Source organism: Drosophila rhopaloa, unplaced genomic scaffold, assembly GCF_018152115.1.
Source record: "Drosophila rhopaloa isolate 14029-0021.01 unplaced genomic scaffold, ASM1815211v1 contig_69, whole genome shotgun sequence".
NCBI classification, from domain to species: Eukaryota; Metazoa; Arthropoda; class Insecta; order Diptera; family Drosophilidae; genus Drosophila; species Drosophila rhopaloa.
In genome coordinates, this window is record NW_025335166.1 from 1,556,323 (window position 1) to 1,572,500 (window position 16,178).

Sequence of the window (16,178 nt, forward strand, 5' to 3'; positions counted from 1 at the left end):
AAGTTTGCTGAAATTAACTTTGGATGTACGTTCGTCAGGCCTTAAAAGGTACAAACTTAGTGCAGAAATGTAAATGACCAAAACAAGAAAGGAAGCAAACTTCGGCAAGCCGAAGTTTATATACCCTTGCAGTTATTACAAATCGACCACATTTCGATTTCTATATACATATTACTAAAAACAATGAAGCTATGTCGATTTTGCGCTGCATTTTGCCATCGTTTCTATGGCAGCTATATGATATTGTTGTCCGATTTTAATTCAATTAAAACCGTAATTGATCAATATTTAAATAAAACAAAATTTTAAAGAACTAACAAAAATAATTAAATACAGCAAAGTTATAATTTTTTTGATATAGCTCCTATGGGAGCTATATGATATAGTCGCCCGATCCGCCTCGTTCCGACTTATATACTACCTGTAGTAGAAAGACAACTTTTGGGAAAGTTTCAAGCAGATAGCTTCAAAACTGCGGGACTAGTTTGCGTAGGAACGGGCAAACGGACAGACGAACTGACAGACGGACATGGCCAGATCGAGTCTTTTGGTGATGTTGATCAAGAATATATATGCTTTAAAGCGTCGGAAATGTCTCCTTCACTACGTTGCAAACTTTTGACTGAAATTATAATACCCTCTTGCCAAGGTAGTTGATAATTTCTTTTAAAGGCTCTTTCCCGCAAATACGATATTTGAACTTTAACTGCTTAGTCAGCTGGGTTTGTTGACAGTACGACCGTAGAACGCTTAATTCTAATGAACTCTCGAAATTTTGGTCACACTGGAAAGATTAAAGTTTTTACGCTAGCGTACTCGTTTGTCGATCTGAGTACTAGGCTTAAAGCATGTAAATTTGTATATAACAGGAAAAATTGTTTCAAACTATAAGTGATGAGAGGGGTGTAATCACCTTTTTGCTTTATTAATAAATTAATAAAGGACGCAAGGCTTTAGACTAATATAAATTAAAAAAAAGAAAAAAAAACTATTTTCTTAAAAATCATAAATCTAAATGTATATTTGTTTGAAAATAAAATACATTTATTTAAATAGGTATAAATTAAGTATTTGTTTACCAATTTTTTTAATTTCTCAATTCAAAACTTCTCATGAGGTTCGTGTCTTTGTGCTATTTCCACTAAAATATTATTGCATGGTTTGAGACTGCGATTGCAGCCAACGTATTCGTTTGGTATTTTAGTATATTTTCGGGTTCTGACGGTTTATTCGAAAGGTACAGCCACGGTCACGTTGAGCATCCAATAATTCCTAGGCAAGCGGGCGGTTTAATAGCAAAAAAGCCCAGTAAATGTTTAAGTTTGTTCGTTTCTAATTAAATTCCTAACAACACATCATGGGATTCGTGCTGTCCAAGTTCCGGGTGCGTATATCCGATGACCCCTCCTCCGCAGCTTCCCCCGTTTGCCAAAGTGCGCAAATACTAAGACCCAAAAATATGTGTCGTGAAACCACGAATCTAATTATAGAAGGAAAAGTCTACGGAGGCGGTATTGGAGGGGCTGCAGACGCAGATCCAGGCGTTGGAGAAGTACATGATCAACACCGAAGAGCGGAAGCGGCGGTTCGTGACGAACTTTGTGGGGTTCACCATCGGCGCTTATATTTTGGGCTTCGGACTATGGTACTTCTTCTATTTTCCGCCTACGGTCCAGGAGTGCTTTATGTACTTGGTTCCGCTGCTCCTCTTTCCGATTGTGTGAGTACCTTTCGATCTCCATTACATCCGGTTTTTGCCTGACCCCGATTTTCCCCGCCATCTCCCAGCATTATTTTTCTGCGGCGGCTGTTTACGTGGTACTTCCAGCGCAAGCTCAACAAAAATGGCGATAAGCTTTCCCGTCTCAAGGAGGACAAGCGCAAGATATTGGAGCAGGTCATGGACAAAGAGACCTACAAGGTGGGCTTAAATATACTATTTACTTACTTGGCCATCTTTAAATCCTCTAACACGAGCTGAAATCTCATCTGAGTTTTTGGTAGCTTGTAATATTCCTTAACTCTAAGGGAGCAATCAAGAAAAGTATGATTATATGAATGATTCCATATCTTCACATTGTATTTGAGATGCCAGTACAACCACTTCTATATTTAAAAGAAAAAAGAATCGGTCCATTTTACCAAAATAACACACAGATGAGAAGTCAGATATTGTAAAGAGGTCTTAAGCTACAAAGATCTTATACTATAATACATTCCCCAGGTGGCAGTGAATCTCCTGGAGCGTTTTGGCGATAAAAAGCAGCTCCGTATAAGCGGTCTGCACAGCGCCTCGACGCCCAACCGGTCGCTGGTCGAGCGGTCTCCTCAGCCCGCCGCCGCCGCTGCCGCCCGAGTTTCAACAACCGGCGGACAGCAGCAGCAGCAGCAGCGATCGCTTGCACCGTACAGCAGCGTCTACCGCAACAATAACAACAATAATACATCGCTTAATAGCAGCGTCATCAGCTCACAGTCACTGGCACCGGTGACGTCAGCATCGCCGCAGTTGCACGCCGTTCAAGAATTACGGCGCAGATCGCCGTTTCCCATCGTGGACGATCGATCGCGAAGCGCCCTGGATCGCATTGTGGACTTCATCGTGGGCGATAGTGCAAAGGATCGATTCGGCATGATCTGCAAGGCGTGCCATGCTCATAACGGTGGGTTATGATTACTGCTGGGGAAGCATTTTGAGTTGAAACCAAAACATTGCACATAAATGTTAAAAAACCGGTTAGGCTTTTGCTTTCATTCCGATTTTGGCTAGGGTTAACCCAAAAACTTGAATAGAATACACAAATGCTCATTTGATGTCAACTAAAAACAAGTTTTTTCCGCTAATAAGAAAGAAATATTCGTACTTTTATTCTTAAAAGTTACCTAATTTAATAATAGAATATATTAATTAATATATATTAATATTATTTTTAACCACATAAACATGTTATAAAATTTACTTCAAAAGAAAGGTTTTTTATCCTCTCTAATTCTTGTTATTAGAAAATATAGAGTTAATGAAGTTCGACAGTAACTGTTAGTGTAAAAAATGGTAATTATGAAATCTATTTTTTATATTACACAGGAATGCTACCCAAGGAAGAGTACGAGTACACTACCTTCAGGTGTGGCTTCTGCAATGTACTTAACCCGGCAAGAAAGAAGCGACCCGTGGCACCTCGCCTCTCCCTGGAGGCACCATCGGAATCGACGACAAAGCGCAACGACAGCTCAGACAGTGAATCATCCGATGATGACTCTGGTATTTATTTAATCTAAAGGGGTATCCGCATTATGAAGTCATTTTAATGGATTCTTTCGCTTTTTGTAGTAAAACAATATTATTTGAGGTTTTAAAAAAATTTAATATATAACACCGTAATTGACAACTGTAACTCTGTTTTTATCTAAAATAGCTATGAATTGTGTTAGAACTCGCGTAATTTATTGTCCATTAAAATGATTTCGCCCTGTATAATCACCAATAATAGCATTGCTAACAATATTTACATTTTTAGATAAGGAGCTATCAGCACGAAGAGCCCTACTGCAGGATGTGCCATCGAGTGAAGCTGACATGGATGTCGCCACCGTAACGGAAGACTTGGCAATGGAGACTGAGACATCGGAGACTGTATCCGCTGCCGCCAATGTCAGCAAAGCTGAGGTGGCGGCTAGCTCCTGAAGGCACCACACCACACCGATGTATACCTTCTAGGCGGCAGTCAAGCAAAATTCTTGGATTATTTGCTTATTAGTTTACTTATTTAACTTTTTATTGGTAAGCAAATTTTAATGAGAATCTGTTATCATGAATTTATTGTCGAAGAACTGAATTGAATGGAATACAATAATGCTTCGAGTAGCCAGCACTTTCTTTGGGTCAGCCACCTATCGCCCGAGGTGTGGGCGGCACCACTCCCACAACTGTCAGCATAGAAGGAAATTGATAATTAAAATCTAGACAAAATAAGGCGACAACTAATGGCATAATAATTTAAAGCACGCCGCAGCGTGTGACAAAAAAGGCAAACCCGACATCGCTGCCGATATCACTTGGCCAGCAGCGATACTTACTTACAAGCGCGAGAACACACACATGCGACTTTAGCAACTCCAGACTAACACTGCATTATGCGAACGGTCAACAATTTCAATTTCGCTGGCTTTTATTTAGCTTTATTCTGTTTTTCCGGGCCATTGATCAAGGCTAACGAGATCGATCGGCTGGCTGGCTGCCTGGCAATCTGGCGGTGCAGCAACGTAACATAACGCATTAGCCGACCAACACCAGCACCACCAGCGCCCACCTACACACAAAAAAATCGCCAAATTCGGGCATAACGTTGATATTTTTCATAACCAGCCATTAACTGTTGATTTTTATAAAATAAGGACTAATAACCACACATCGTTATCGATACGAAGAACAGCAAACTTCTGTGACACATTATTGCTATTCACATAGGATTAACTCATTTAATTCAACAACATGATCCTTTCATTATAAATAAACACTCGATAAAGTCATGCAGAAAATCTAATCAAAAATCATGAAATAAAATTCTTTAGAGATAAACAAAGTGGTAGACAACAAAACTTTTAAATTGTATTTTTATTTGTATACGAATAAAGAAGATAAATGTTTTTTAGAACTTTCAAGGATAAATAAAATGATCTTTAAAATATTTTAGAATTGCGTTATCATTATGACTTAATCAACTCAACACTTTTTTATATTTGTATAAATTTAAACATCATAGGTAGTAATAATTGATTAAGTTTACTATATTTTTGTATTGTTTTTTATTGTAAACAAACTAAAAAAAGTTTTGAGAACGCAAGTAAAACTGACGAGGTCATGGTTTTTTACTGTGCAGCTGTGATCGCGGTGGAGCGGCGGGGTAGGAATTGGACTGTGTGGATTGGACGGTGCCGCGCCCGCGCAAATTCCTGCCAATGGCTGGCGGCAAACACAAATTATAAGAATTAAACTAAATCTGTTACACCGTTGCCAACAATTGGGCACGTCTGTCCCCCAATATAACATGTTCATATATGTGGCCATGTAAGCCCGATCGTCGTGTGCCGACCCGCGGGCACTGGGCGCTGCCTGATTAGCCCATAATTTGTGTGGCAGTGCGAATTTCGCTCTTTTCCACGTAATTGAATTTCCCAACTCAGCCTTTCGGCCAGGAAGTCGTGCGTAAGGCGGTTTTGAGATCAGTTTCACTGGCACTGCGTGGTGCAAATGAGTGAACGGCCGTCAACCTATAACGGGTTATCGGAAATATAACTGCCAATGGAAAATCTTAAACTAGGGATGGAGTGCGTAGAATTATTCAAAGTAATTCTGCTCACTTACATTCATTATTTTTAAATATTATTATGTTATGTTATTTCAACTAGTGCCAGTCTCCGTGCTATGAAAATGTTATAATGTTATTTCAAATACTTCAAGTTTTCAAATTAGATTGTAACTTTTATTTCCAATATGCCAGTTTGAACTTAATATAATTCTTCTGGATGGTAATACAAATTAGAAAGAACTGATCATTTTGACAATTTTAAAAGATTTAAAGATTTTTTTTAATGAAAATTGTCAAGAGTAAGTATAGAAATATGATCAATTAACAGGGTCTGTAAAATTGATGGTAACAGAGCCGTAGGAGTATTCAATCCTTAGAATTATTTTTTTAGGAAACCCAAAACTTTAGATACATATCGCCCAGCCCTAGAACCTAGAAGTGAACCTCGGGCCGACGCCGCCTCTCGAATGTTGTGCATTGGGATCTAGTGCAAGTTCGCTGCACCGAAACCCGTTTTCAATGACTCGGACCACCGCTGCCTTCCGGGCAGACCGGGCGACATGTGGCAGTGGCATGCCAAGGCGATGGTGGAACCAATGGCAGAACCGATGGCGACCTGTGCCTCTAACACGATCCGAATCCGAATGCGAATCCAAATCGGAGTAAAGTGATTCACGAACTGATCCCCCAGCAAGCTGGGCTGGCAAATGCGGATCGAAAATTGGCCAAACGCCAACGCGGCTTTGTCAAAAATACCCTGCCTCGTACACACAATACACAGCAACCAGCACGGAGATTTCTTTTTTTGGCCGAAATGCAAGTTGGGGGCTTAGTTCATTGCTAATGACGGCATGTCGGTAACTCGATATAAGTGCACATTCGTATGTGTTTGCATAGTTGGGTGTTTAAGCATATTACCCGTATATACACATATATGCCTGTCCGTCGGCCCCGTTCAATTTATTTGTCCGCGCTCCACAACAAAGACTCATACTCATAATAATCTGTTGGGCCAATCAAGTAAAATATGCGCGAGATCAGTCAACTACAAAAACAAAAGCAAAAGTAAAGCAAAGCAAAGCAACTGCAGCAGCAGCAGCAATAGCAACAGCAACACCAACAGCAACAAGCAATGAAAGTGAAACTGAGTTTGGCCGAGAGACTCTGGCTGAGATTGAGACCCGGCCAAGAGTCGGTTCTAGCCAGCATCAGCTATATAAGCTTGATGGCCGGGCTCGGCAGCAGTAGTGCAGCGCTGACCAGGAACCCAATTGGAAGTTTGAGCTACGACTTCATAGTCCAATTTGGCCAAGGATTACCATACCCCCAACACCAGAACCAACTTCCACTCCAGCACCACCCACCCACTAAAAACAGCCAACATGTTCTTCAAGCTGGTAAGTGCCCTTTGAACCAGGCTCCGATCAACGCGAACATCTAAAAACAGTTTCTTCTACGACGAAATTGACTTATTTTACCTCAATTTGTTGTACGAATTTTCATTACCTTTGAATTTTCTGATAATCTCATTATCCTACTGATTATTAACCAATTAAAGAATTCCAATAAATAAAGTAATATTTTTGTTTTTTTGGAAAAAAATAGTTAAATACAGTATTAATTTATAATTTGCTTTCATATCTTTCTAATATTATAATATTTAGTCTAACTGAATTAAAAAATTAGTTTTATAGGAACATCCTTTTTAAATGACATTTGATATTGTCCATAGTATTGCTAGATTTGATTACCTTAAATACGTTTTGTTTAATCTTAATAGCTTTTGGCAATATCCTTAAAAATATTCTATTAAATGTTTTCTTTGCAGCTTTTCGCTGCCTTTGTGGCTCTGGCGGTGGCCAAGCCACAGCACCAACCTGCTGCCCAGTATCCGGCTGGCGTCAATCCCCAGGACTGCCCCAACTTCCCCATCTGTGATAATGCGCGCCTGCACAATCCCCAGCCGCAGTGGGGCGCCCCGCAGCCGCAGTGGCAGCAGCCGCAGCCACAGTGGAACCCCCAGCCGCAGCCGCAGTGGCAGCAGCCGCAGCAACAGTGGAACCCCCAGCCACAGCCCCAATGGCAGCCTCAGCCCTCGTGGAACGCGGCTCCCGCTCCGGCGGCCGGTGGCGATAAGTATCCGGCTGGCATCAACCCGCAGACCTGCCCCAACTACCCGTACTGCGACGTGAACGCCGGACACGCCGGTGCCCCGGTCGCTGCTCCCCCACTGCCAGGATGGACGGAGCGCCTGTACCCCGCCGGAGTCTCGCCCCACCAGTGCCCCAACTTCCCGTACTGCAACTAGGGCGGTCCGTACACTTGCGGCTACCCGCAGCTTCCTCTAACGCTTCGCCTTTCCCCAGTTCTCAATTAGTGGACATTAATCTGAAATTCTTTGTTGTTGGCGCCGAAATAAATGCAAAATGTTGGTCAAAGAAATACGACTTTGTATGGCTAAGGGGGATAGGTTGTCCTATTTTTCCAAATATGATTTCCAACATTTTTGGTTACGTATAGGAAATGAGTTTCCAAATCCTTTCAGATTTTGTTTGAAAATTCAGGGAAATTTGTGAATTATCGATCGAAGATATTATGAAATTAAATATAGAGAAAATACCAATTAGAAACATACAAGAAAATGGGAAAAAAGGGGTAGATATGTGTAGAAAAAAGAACATATAAATATAAATATGTATTTTTGTTTTAACAAATACATTGTGGAATAGAAGTGCATTATAGCTTTGTAGAATGGCCAAATGAAAAATAGATAGTAATTCCTTTAAAGGGCTCTGTAAAGTTGTAATTTAATGGAGACATGACCTCGAGGTGCCAAAACCTCTTACAAACTACTAGAAAACTCTCTGAATAAGCCAAGTATTCTTTAAACCAAATTTAGAAACTAAATTTAAACTAGATAGTAAAAGGAAAAACATTCTACATATTTAATTGCAAATTTCCATCGGCCTAGCACCAGTTTTAAGCGTGGTGAACTAGGAACTGCCGCTCTCATGGCCCGAGAATGCGCCCTGCCACGCCCCTGACTTACAGCATTACGTGGGCCAGGAGCGGAGTGACCGGACCGGACCGGATCGGATTGGGCCAGATCAGTGGAAGGGAGCGGAGCGGTCTGGTGGTCGACCTCAGTCGGAGCTGGTCGAGTGAGTGCTTTGTGAAAGTCGTTCTTGCAAAACTTCGGCTTAATTGCCGCCTTCGGGAGGCAAGCCCAAGGTCAAGTGCAACTGCAAATTACAGTCTTGCAATAAGATTAACTAATGGAGCAATGCTCCAGTCGAAATTATAACATTCCCGAGCAATTTGACCTGTGCGTGCAATCGATTTATCGTATTATTTATAATCAATATGGCATTGCCCCATTTTTTGGGTGCTGTTTAAATTTAGGGACTTTCAACTGTGTGGCAAAAAACGTGCAATTCATGAAAGTAATTTTATTGCCAAATGCACTGTTTAAGAGTGATTGTATAAATTGTTATTTTATTTCTTGGAAATGTAAAAAATATGATATGTTTAAACTTGAAGCGAATTTATAAACATTGTGGAGCTTGAGTAATAGTTAACTGTGCCAAAAAACATGCAATTCATGAAAGTAATTTCATTTAATAATGTTGTTTTTAAATTGATCTGTGAAATTTAATATTGGTATTCTGGGAAACCACCAAATCAACCAAAATTACACATTTAACTTTAAAGCGGTTACATAATAATTGTGGGGCCAAAGTAACAGTTTATTAGTAACTACGAAAATTATATGCCTTGATGGGCTTGGTATTAAACAATAATCCATGTTTTTACATAATTGTTAGTTCAATCATTAAAAATAAAATTAAGTACATAAGAAAAGTTTATCATTATTTACTTTCTTGTTTTCTATTTTTATTACTTATTAATAAATGTTTAATATCTGGTTATTGAAAGAATTGATTTGAACCCAATAATAAATATTGCAAGATTTTTAAAATCAAAAGAAATATAAAACTTCCCTCTATAAAATGTTGCTTGATGTCTTTGATGTGTACATTTTTAAATGAAAGAATAGTCTTATCAAACATTCTATATCTATTCTTGGATATTCATATATTTATGTTTTCCATTGTAAATAATGATTATATTAAAGAACAGTTGCTCCTATTCAACTAGCCAATAGATCAATAAACAAACAAAGTGCGATTTTTCTGTGTACAGTCGAATTGTGATTTTATTTACATTCATTAACTTAAGCATTGTACAATATTTACAGGCTGGTTTATATTGAACTGGCTGACTGAGTGGGTGGGTTGGAGGACAATCGGGCCAACGGGTGGCTTACAGCCAGCCGTGTCCGTGGTGGGAGCTCCAGCCGTGGTGGTCGTGGTGGTCGTCGAAGACATGGTGGATGGGCACCTCCTCGTGGTGGACGTGGTGCACCGGCACGGGGATCTCCTCGTGGTGGACGTGGTGGACGGGAACCTCCTTGTAGATGGGCACCGGCACGTGCTTCACCACCGGAACGTGGACCTTCTGGACGTGGTGGTGGTGCACCGTGTGCACCTTGTACGGCACGTGGATCGTGTGGTGCTCACTGCGGATCGAAAGTGAAATCGGTCAGATTGGCAGCCATATTAGCTAATCTAATCAGTTGCTTGAACTCTGCGTCTTGGCAGCCAATCGGAATTGGCAATTAGTTCGCACAATTATGCGCGCATTACAATGAATTAAATGCCAACCGCAGCCTGTGAAATTCCTAAGCCGCGATCCAAGCCAAGATCGGCTAAGTTCAATGGTAGTCATGTGCATGAAATAAAGACTGCGATTGGAGCGGGGCGCTCTAAGTGCTACAAGCGTTTTGATTGCTCAATTCGATCGCAATCGGACACATATTTTATATACCCACAGCCCAGTCGCAGCGTTTAAAAACCCATGCGACCGCTCGTTAGCTTAGCATAAAGCGGGAAATGGGTATTTTTATCGATTCGCTCGGGTTATTTATGGATCAGTTCAGGTGCAGATCGACCGGAGATACTTACTGTTTGCCAAAGAAGCCGGGACTGGGGGCGCAGTAGGCCACGGCGAAGAGGGCAACGAAGATCTGAAAGGGGATAAGGAAGTGTTGCAGTCCGATTTTAAAGTGCAAAACTCTTTTGTGCAGAGAATTAATCAGTATAATTAATTTAAATTTGGAGCTGGTTAGATAAATGCTCGTTATATCTATTTAATAGCTGTATGGTCAATTTTCACAGCGTGAAAATACTAAATTTACTTGAAAATCAAACAGTAGGTAAAAATACAAATATTTCTTGGAAAAACTTAGTTCACGACCAAATTATAAGGTTTAAAACTGACATGAACAATAATTTTAAAACCACAATGCTATTTGTTTTTGGCTACACCTGTTTCTTAACGGCAGATAAATAACCAATGCTGAATAATATAAAATAACAAAGAACTGTTTACTGTAACGTTTAAACAAAATCGTAAAAACATCATTTTTTTTTAATAAATTATAAAAGAAATTAATATTCCTAAATCGAAACATATACATACAAAAGTATTACTATAACAAGATGAATTTCCAAATATTTCTTAATAAGCTAAAGCTAGCATTGTAAATAAAAACACTAAATGTTGCTAACACAACTTCTTTTCGAAAAAGTTGATGTTTTCAATTAAGGGGTTTTGTAAGTTTGTTTATCCTGCAATCTCTTTAAGTTTCCAATACTGCCGATATTGATGGTTGAGCCTTGTTAATTTAATTTGTTCGATTGGCAATTTGTATCACTATAGTCCAATTGAATTTAATCCTTTTCAGCTCCAAACGGGGGTTTTTATATGACTTTGTCGAACACTTTTAAGACCGGTATCCTTGTCGCACTTACGAATACTTTCAGGGCGGACATTGTTGGTTGGCTGAGCTGAACTCTTCTGCACGAAAGACGATACGAAAACCGGAGCACTGTCAGGTGGTGACTGATAACCACAGGCTGCGACTCATCCGTTTTATACCCGGCGCCAACAGCGATTTTGTTAAGAGTCGACAGCGCTGCACAAGAAAGACGTGACGTTGGTGCAGCGGCAGCAACAACAGCGAAGCCCAACAGCAACATCGGCGAAACCGGGCAGCAACATTGGCAACAGCAAAAGCAACAGCAACGCGACAATAACCACAACAGTGGACGAGTGCTGGCCATGTTAGTAGACGTTAACCGTTGTTGACTTCTGTTTACGAGGGGTTAAGACCCAGCGGACGGTGGAAAGGGGAGGGTTAGGAGCGGTCCATGCTTCAGTTGTCCACAGAGGCAGACGATCGAACTTTGACTTGCTGCTGTTTTGTGTAATACGAGGCAAATTACATTCGTTTCATAATCATAATCGCAAAACAGCGAGGAGTGGGGGTAAAATCATTCCAAGTGAATGACCAAGTAGCACATGTATCGTCACTGAATGGATCACTTAGCGGCCTTCTGCAGACCGCCAAAAAAAGTGAACGTGAGAGCGGAGACAAAACAAAGTTGTCACGCTAATCCAAATTTCTGGCCCTTCCATATCGGTTTGAAGACATCTGCAGCGAACGACCTTGAATGCTTTTTTTTTGTGGTTACTGTCGCCGGTGGTGTCAATTAATATGGGTCAGCGTTGGAATTACAGGAGACAAGTTTGGGATGTACCCAAAAGGAAAAAGAAAACAAATCACGACACATGAAACACGAAACACGTACAGCGTAAATTTGCAATAAAACGCATTTCGGGCAATTACTTAACAGTAACAGTTGTGGCGCTAATCAAGCAATGCATCACACGATTTTACGGAAATTCGATTTTGATTTTATCGTTTTTTGGCCCATTCTATAATGCCCCTGACATAACATTAGCCACGCCAGCTGCTGTTGCAACTAGTTGTTGCATGTTGCTGCTGTTGTGCTGTTAAGTCAACTGTCAAGAGCTTAAATTAGCGGACTGTTTAACCCATTCAACGCTGAACTGAAAGCTCCAAATGTAGTAAATATAAACAATAAGTTAAATATTCTATTTCTTGCTAGGAACAAAAATTAAATTGTAAATTCACTTATACCTAGAAATATATAATATTTTTGTGTTCTATTTTTAAGAGGGATCTTCAATACTTCTAGCACTTCCGAATAAGTTTTAAGGTATTTTTTTGGCGCCCAAAGTCTTTTTATGACATAACTAATTTATATTATAATTTTATATTTTAAAGCCCACAAAGTATGCGTACTTAGTTTTAAGATACGTTTTTGTAACCCTATATTACCCAAAGTTAGTAGACTCAACTCATCAATATGGGTTAAGCTATCACTATCACTTTTCCATTTTCTCTTTCACTCTCTCGTGCCTTCTGTGTATATGTAGGCCAGTGTGCTTTTGCTGCGTTTGAGGGCGCACCACTGCCATCCTGCCCCACCGAACCACCGATGCACCGAGCCACCGAACCACCGACTTACCCCACCCCCTTCTTGCCGGGATGTTATTGCATTTGCGGCAAATTGCCCGTTTTAGACATGCCAAATTGCATAATGGATATTTGTCTGTGTGATAAATATGCCATGGCTTCCATGCCACGCCCCCGGCCGCCCCGCGCCCCTTCTAACCATGCGTGCCCGTGGCAAAACTAAACAATAATCCACCCGTTGGCCGCTGCGGTGGATGATTACTTTCGCTTTCTGCGAACGCGCTCACGAATCGTTTTGGATCGGGATCCCGAGATCTGCACATGCAAATACTTCCTGTTGGGTGAGTTTTGATTTCTGTGAATGTGGACCACACAAAAAATCGGACCAGGTCCCGAAATAACACAGGAAGAAATTAGTCATAGGATTAAGAGATCATTAGATTGTTATTTTGATTTATGAAATGTCATGCCTTGAAAATTCTAATTTTTATCATAAAAAACTTGATTTTAGTTGAGTTATTTAGATCTTAATATTTTTGTTTTAAGTTGTGAATCAAATTAAATGATGTTAAAGAAATTATGATTATTTTGTTCTATAAAAGCAATATTAATATATTATATTATAATTCGAAAAACGATATTAAGTTCATTTGGACCCAAATATTTATGTTTTTTTGGTGATATTAATAACATTGAAAAATATTTTTATAATATATTATAATGGATAAAAGGATATAAAATATCCTTTATATTAATTAATTATATATAAGGAATTTTTGTTATACTCAATATCTATAGTTTTTGCATTGTTTTAATACAGAGGTCTGCGTGAAAGCATTGCATTTATTGTATCGTATTACATATAAAACAAATAATTTGAAATCCATTCAAAAGTTTTCTAATTCATCGATATTCGTTAATGATAATAATGTTTTCTGTGTAATAGGATCTTTGCTCCAGCCAGAGCCGAACAGCTGGCCACTAGACTTAGACTCCAATTGAGACTCAGACGCATTTGCGCACTCAATGGCTCACTCGGCACCAACATGATGTAAAACACGCCAAGTGCTCGTCGTTATGCAGATACAGCCAAACGAAATAGCCGTCTAATTGGACGGCGGAACATGACCGGCTGTCCAGTCGATTGGTCAAACATGAGTGGACAAATCGTTTGTGATAAAAGCCGGCCAGATTGATACGAGATAACTAACTCATAAATCAATCTTACGCGTTCTAAGAGAGATTGATGTGCATTAGAATTTGATTAGCATCTGAGTTATTGAGTAGTAGTATTAGCAAATATGAAGCATTAAAAACAATTATTATATAAAATATATTATTTTTGAATTTACATTAGTGTTTAAGTCTGCTTTTTTAAATGCATGTATCGTTATGTAGTTCCAGTGCATTTTTGTGAGTTAGTACTTCATTGTAAGGTTGCTAATTAAATTTGTTAAGCTGTTAAGTGAATAATGGGCTTCGAAAAAACCGTTAAATCAGGATGCTAATTAGTTTTAGTAAATTTGTTACAAGAAAGATTACATAAACGTAGCCCTCGAAATTATTTAAAACTATTGGAATCATTGAGTTTATTTATTTATTGATTTGCAACTGGAGTTCTAAAGATTCAATAAGAAAATTTTAATTATGTTATTAAACAGATTAAAAATGAAGTTGACATCTAATACGTCGAAAATAAAACTTCGTAATTCTATTTTTAAATTAAACAAAGTAAATTTTCGCTTTCCACCAAGCACCTAAAATATATATGTATAACTATTTTATTAAAACATGTTCCCTTGCATTTGCATATCCGTGCGATTTAACCGAGGTGGATGAATGATTTTGGTACGTGTTATCAGCTGGGTCTTCCTCCTGGCCCACAACTGCCAATCAGCTTTTGACCACAATTTATGCACCCTCGCAGAAATCGTTTACCCAATCGATGCGGATTACATGACACGGCTGGAGGCATGGATTTCCTGCGGACCACACTCCGCTCTGATCGGCGATCGGTTTGCCATCGTATCGTATCTGCCGCCAATATCTTCCAGTTAGACACGACCTGAAATTGAAATTGAAATTTCCACGCAGATACGCTAGAAACGTGGTCAATTCGCAGCCCCACATCATCGGCCAGAAGCAGAGCCTCACCCACTTGGCAGGCGGAGTGCGTCCGCCAAAAGCGCCGATCGCCACCGCAAGTCGGATGAATTTTGATGCGATGCGATTTCGGACTTCGATAGGGTCGAGGGACAAGTGCCAAAGCAAACACTGCACATTCAAGCGATATGGGCGATATGTGGAGCAGCCCCCAAGCCAAATATGCCCAGGCACACATTATTGTGCAATGCGTGGAAGTGCCAGTGCCGGTCTTCTATTTCGGCCATTCGGGTATTAGCCGTTTGGCGAAGCAGACTTGACCTGCTTGGGGGCGGAGTCCCTGGGTCATTTATAGTTAAGAAACCGAAAAACGATTAAGATGTAAAAAACGAGAATATGTTTTCTTTTGGCTATAAATTTTAATTTGGTTGCAGTTCTGATGAAGATAAGTTCCAACGATGGTAAATTTCGAGAGCATTATTAACATATTAAAAATTGTTTCATAAAATTTAAAAATTTCTAAGTCTGGCCCAATCATTTGGCAGGTAAAATGTTTGGTCCAGACTTGGAAATTTTCAAATTTTATGAAATTTGATTGAGTTTTGAAGTTTCAGCCCACTATTAGCAGCCCAAGATGTAAAGAACTCCGAAGTTTCAGCCCAGTACTAGCAGCCGAAGATGTAAAGAAGTAAGTGTTAATCGATTTAAGAGCGGCAGAGCGTCAATATTAAGTCACACGTACATATATCTACAATGATTTTGTATTAGGAGAATAGATATTCTACGTAATCTAATTGGCACAGAAAGGTTGAGCCTACCAAGGCGGGGCTATCAATCTCACTACGAAAACAAGAAAGGAAAGCTAACTTCGGGCGGAGCCGAAGTTGATATACCCTTGCAGAATACTCTGTAAATTATATTCTCCAAAATTATTCATATGATGCGTTCTTAATACTCATAAAAAATCCCAACTTCCTAACTTTAAAAACACCAAAGTTATAGCATTTCCAATCGTTCAGTTATATGGCAGCTATAAGATATAGTCGGCCGATCCTTATGAACTTTGGTAGGTCGGATTGATTGGCCAAAAATAAAACCCATAGAAAATCCCAACTTCCTAACTTTACAAACACCAAAGTTTTGGCATTTCCGATCAATCAGTTATATGGCAGCTATAAGATATAGTCGGCCGATCCTTATGAAATTTTGGGAGGTCGGATTGATTGGCCAAATATAAAACCCATAGAAAATTCCAACTTCCTAACTTTACAAACACCAAAGTTATGGCATTTCCGATCAATCAGTTATATGGCAGCTATAAGATATAGTCGGCCGATCCTTATGAACTTTGGTAGGTCGGA

The 16,178-nt window shown here is 39.7% G+C and overlaps 3 protein-coding genes across 3 annotated transcripts; 2 read left to right on the forward strand and 1 right to left on the reverse strand.

Moving 5' to 3' along the window:
- The first annotated feature begins 1,240 nt into the window (after positions 1-1,240).
- Positions 1,241-3,865, forward strand: LOC108049645 (endoplasmic reticulum junction formation protein lunapark). The gene is made up of 6 exons (XM_017130898.2): positions 1,241-1,384; positions 1,491-1,720; positions 1,789-1,921; positions 2,225-2,663; positions 3,086-3,262; positions 3,519-3,865. The coding sequence occupies exons 1-6, from the start codon at positions 1,358-1,360 to the stop codon at positions 3,683-3,685; spliced, it is 1,173 nt and encodes a 390-aa protein (XP_016986387.2). The 5' UTR covers positions 1,241-1,357; the 3' UTR covers positions 3,686-3,865.
- A 3,257-nt stretch (positions 3,866-7,122) lies between these two features.
- On the forward strand, positions 7,123-7,696 carry LOC108049613 (alpha/beta-gliadin A-II). The gene has a single exon (XM_017130853.1). The coding sequence runs from the start codon at positions 7,123-7,125 to the stop codon at positions 7,615-7,617; it is 495 nt and encodes a 164-aa protein (XP_016986342.1). The 3' UTR covers positions 7,618-7,696.
- A 1,821-nt stretch (positions 7,697-9,517) lies between these two features.
- Positions 9,518-11,284, reverse strand: LOC108049605 (histidine-rich glycoprotein). Its single transcript, XM_017130834.2, has 3 exons — positions 11,183-11,284; positions 10,334-10,395; positions 9,518-9,888 (listed from the first exon to the last, which is right to left on the reverse strand). Exons 1-3 carry the CDS (start codon positions 11,201-11,203, stop codon positions 9,633-9,635), a joined length of 339 nt encoding a protein of 112 aa, XP_016986323.2. The 5' UTR covers positions 11,204-11,284; the 3' UTR covers positions 9,518-9,632.
- Between the last annotated feature and the right edge of the window lie 4,894 nt (positions 11,285-16,178).